Raw genomic sequence first — 2,614 nt, 5'->3', positions numbered from 1 at the left:
CGCTGTGGTGGTGTCACGGCTTACAGCACTGATGGAGGAAAACGGATGGTAGGTAGGAGAGTTTATGGTCAGCCCTGAGTTTTAGACATAGGAGTGACTGTCTGTATAATTTACCNTGACTCTTGTTCACATTACTTTAACAGGAAGTCCTGGTATGTAGGTCAACTAAGGCCCATGTGTAAAACCAGGCAAGCATACAGAAATCTTTGTATTCACTACCTCAGGGCTGACAGAGGTTGCCTCGCTGTAGATAGGATGTAGCCCTTTCTTGCTCAACCAGGCTTTGGATTTTCAGGCCAAGTGTTATTTCTGCCATACCCTACTCCAAGTCCCTGATCTGTACAGGCAAGGATCCTGCTCTGACTGAAGGTCACAGGTGACAAGAGTGTCCTTGTTTACGGTTCCAGTGTCTGTGCAGTAGGTGCCAATAAATGGGTGAGGGATGGGAGGAATGATGGAGACGCAGAGGACGCGAAGGACTGCTAAACATTAGATGACCATTCTAATTATAGTAGGGAATCCCACAACTGCCTCTTTACAGCCTTAAAGCCACGAGAGGATACTAATAATCAGCAGCTCCTCTCTCTCTCTCTCTCTCTCCGTGTCTCTCTCTCTCTCTCCGTCTCTCTCTCTCTCTCTCTCTGTGTCTGTGTCTGTCTGTCTTTATACTCATAAAAAAAAAAACCCTGCTTCACTTCAGCTTTAACACAAAAGTAAGCTGCACAATGTGAGCTGGGGGTGTGGCAGAAGAACAATAGTGCCATTAGCCAGGCTCTCAGGCATCTGAATCTGGTGATTGCAAGCCTCCTTGACCCAGCCTCTTCATCTTCCCATGTTCAAGGCCAATAGATCTTGGACGGGGAGAGCTGTGAGATTGTGTGTGAGATTAATCAGCGCTATAAAATTAATAGTGCCTATATCTGACACCATGCTCAATTTCCATCACATCCTCAGCAAAACTAGGCAAGCNCTCTCTATAGAAAGTTCTGAAAACTACCCACTTATGCCTGTGAATGTGTCTAATGAGCATCAGTCCCNGTCAGAGGTTCTCCCTTNNTGGCTCTCTGCGCTTTCTCCGTTCACANTGCTCCCTCCCTCAGGACGGTTTCTGGCTCACTCTACTTTATGACTTATTTTTCTTTCACACTGGAACTAAATGCTTGATGTGCTTGGAAGAGTGTGACCAGAGACCTTGTGGGTTTTTTCTGTGTGGGAAGAGACCTTTCTAAAACTCCATGATACAGCCTCTCTTCCAAGGTTCAACCACCCAGCTCCATGAAAAGAACTTATAAGAGACNAGGCAGTGGGAAGGAACCATGGACAGGGTCTTCACGGTGCTTTCGTATGGCAAGAGAGAGGTTGTACTGCCCTCCAGACTGGAGGCATAGGTTCCACGAACATGTGTGTTTCCTTCCTTTGAACACAAGGTACAGGTGTGATTTCCCCTTCTCTGAAGCTGCCTGGAAGTNGCAGGTAAAGGCTCTCCTGCTCCACCGAGTTCTCAGGCTTCCCNCATGGCTCTGACACATTTAAGACTGCATCTTACAGGATGCAGGTTCTGCCTGGCACCACAGGAGTGCACAATGCTTGCTTTTACTTCTTGCAAGATGAACTATCCAGAATACCAGCCACTTATGCTNTCTTCAAGGTGGACAAAGACNGCACATGCTGGAGCAAGGTCCTCCAACCACTGAAACCACATTGTGTCACTGAAGAAGATGTAAATCAGGGAGGTTAAGCATCACTTCATGGTACACACGGTCATGGCTATCCCTGCTTCCAGACCCTTTCCCTTTCTTCCTCTCTATCATCAGCAGAAGTCCCACCGGGCTGTCATTAATACCAACCAGTGTGGCAGCATCTGGAGATTCTATGGTGACTCTGAGGACCGAGGTGAGATAAATCTGACGAAATGGCAGAAGACACAAGAGAAAAGATTGAGAGTAGACAGGTGACAGTTGGGCCAGGAGATCACTTCTAAGAAAGGGTCATATGCTCAGGAAGGCAGGGCACAATACAGCTCCAGTGTCCAGGTATCTGTGGGAGGGTGTTGTGGATAGCACTGCAACTCTGTAGAAAGCATGGCTCCTGTGTCCAGATGTTTCCCGGAGGATGGTGCTGGTGTCCCTGTGAATGGCATGGCTCCTATGTCTGTGGGAGGACAGTGAAGGCATCACATTCTCTTCTCTATGGACAGCAGAGGGCAGAGTCAGCTCAAGGAGGAGGGGTTACAACACCCAGGTAGAGGGCAGAGTCAGCTCAGGTAATGGTGATAAGTCAACCCAGGTAGAGGGTAGAGAAAANTATAGGAGAGGGTGTGCCTNCCAAGGGATAGGACAGGCAGAAGAAGGTTCCTGGCTTCTCTTTGTTTTTAGTGGGCTGCATGACATACTTTGGCCCGATGCCTGTCTTCTTTCACACTGGTACTAAATTGTAGAACTTCTGCTTCGAGATCAAAGTATCAAAACCTGACCCTCATCACTCAAAGCTGGGCGGGACCTGTATGGAACTCAGTTGTCTCTCCCCACCTTCCCTGGGGATGGATGGTTCTGTAAACTGTCCACACCTTAATATTTCAGCCTCTTCAGGCCTCTAAAGGTGGTAGGACATGTGC

At 48.1% G+C, this 2,614-nt stretch overlaps 1 protein-coding gene across 1 annotated transcript in view; it reads right to left on the bottom strand.

The window, feature by feature from the left end:
• The window catches only part of Dlgap2 (DLG associated protein 2), a 133,536-nt gene that overhangs the window by 130,196 nt on the left and 726 nt on the right, over positions 1-2,614 (bottom strand). Inside the window, exon 2 of the mRNA XM_029480671.1 lies at positions 1,760-1,904. Within this exon, the coding sequence (XP_029336531.1) occupies positions 1,760-1,904 (145 nt within the window). The remainder of the gene's footprint in view (positions 1-1,759; positions 1,905-2,614) is intronic.

The sequence above is a fragment of the Mus caroli genome, chromosome 8 (assembly GCF_900094665.2).
Source record: "Mus caroli chromosome 8, CAROLI_EIJ_v1.1, whole genome shotgun sequence".
Classification (NCBI taxonomy): Eukaryota; Metazoa; Chordata; class Mammalia; order Rodentia; family Muridae; genus Mus; species Mus caroli.
The sequence above is the reverse complement of the archived record's forward strand: the minus strand, read 5'-3'. Positions and strand labels throughout refer to the sequence as shown.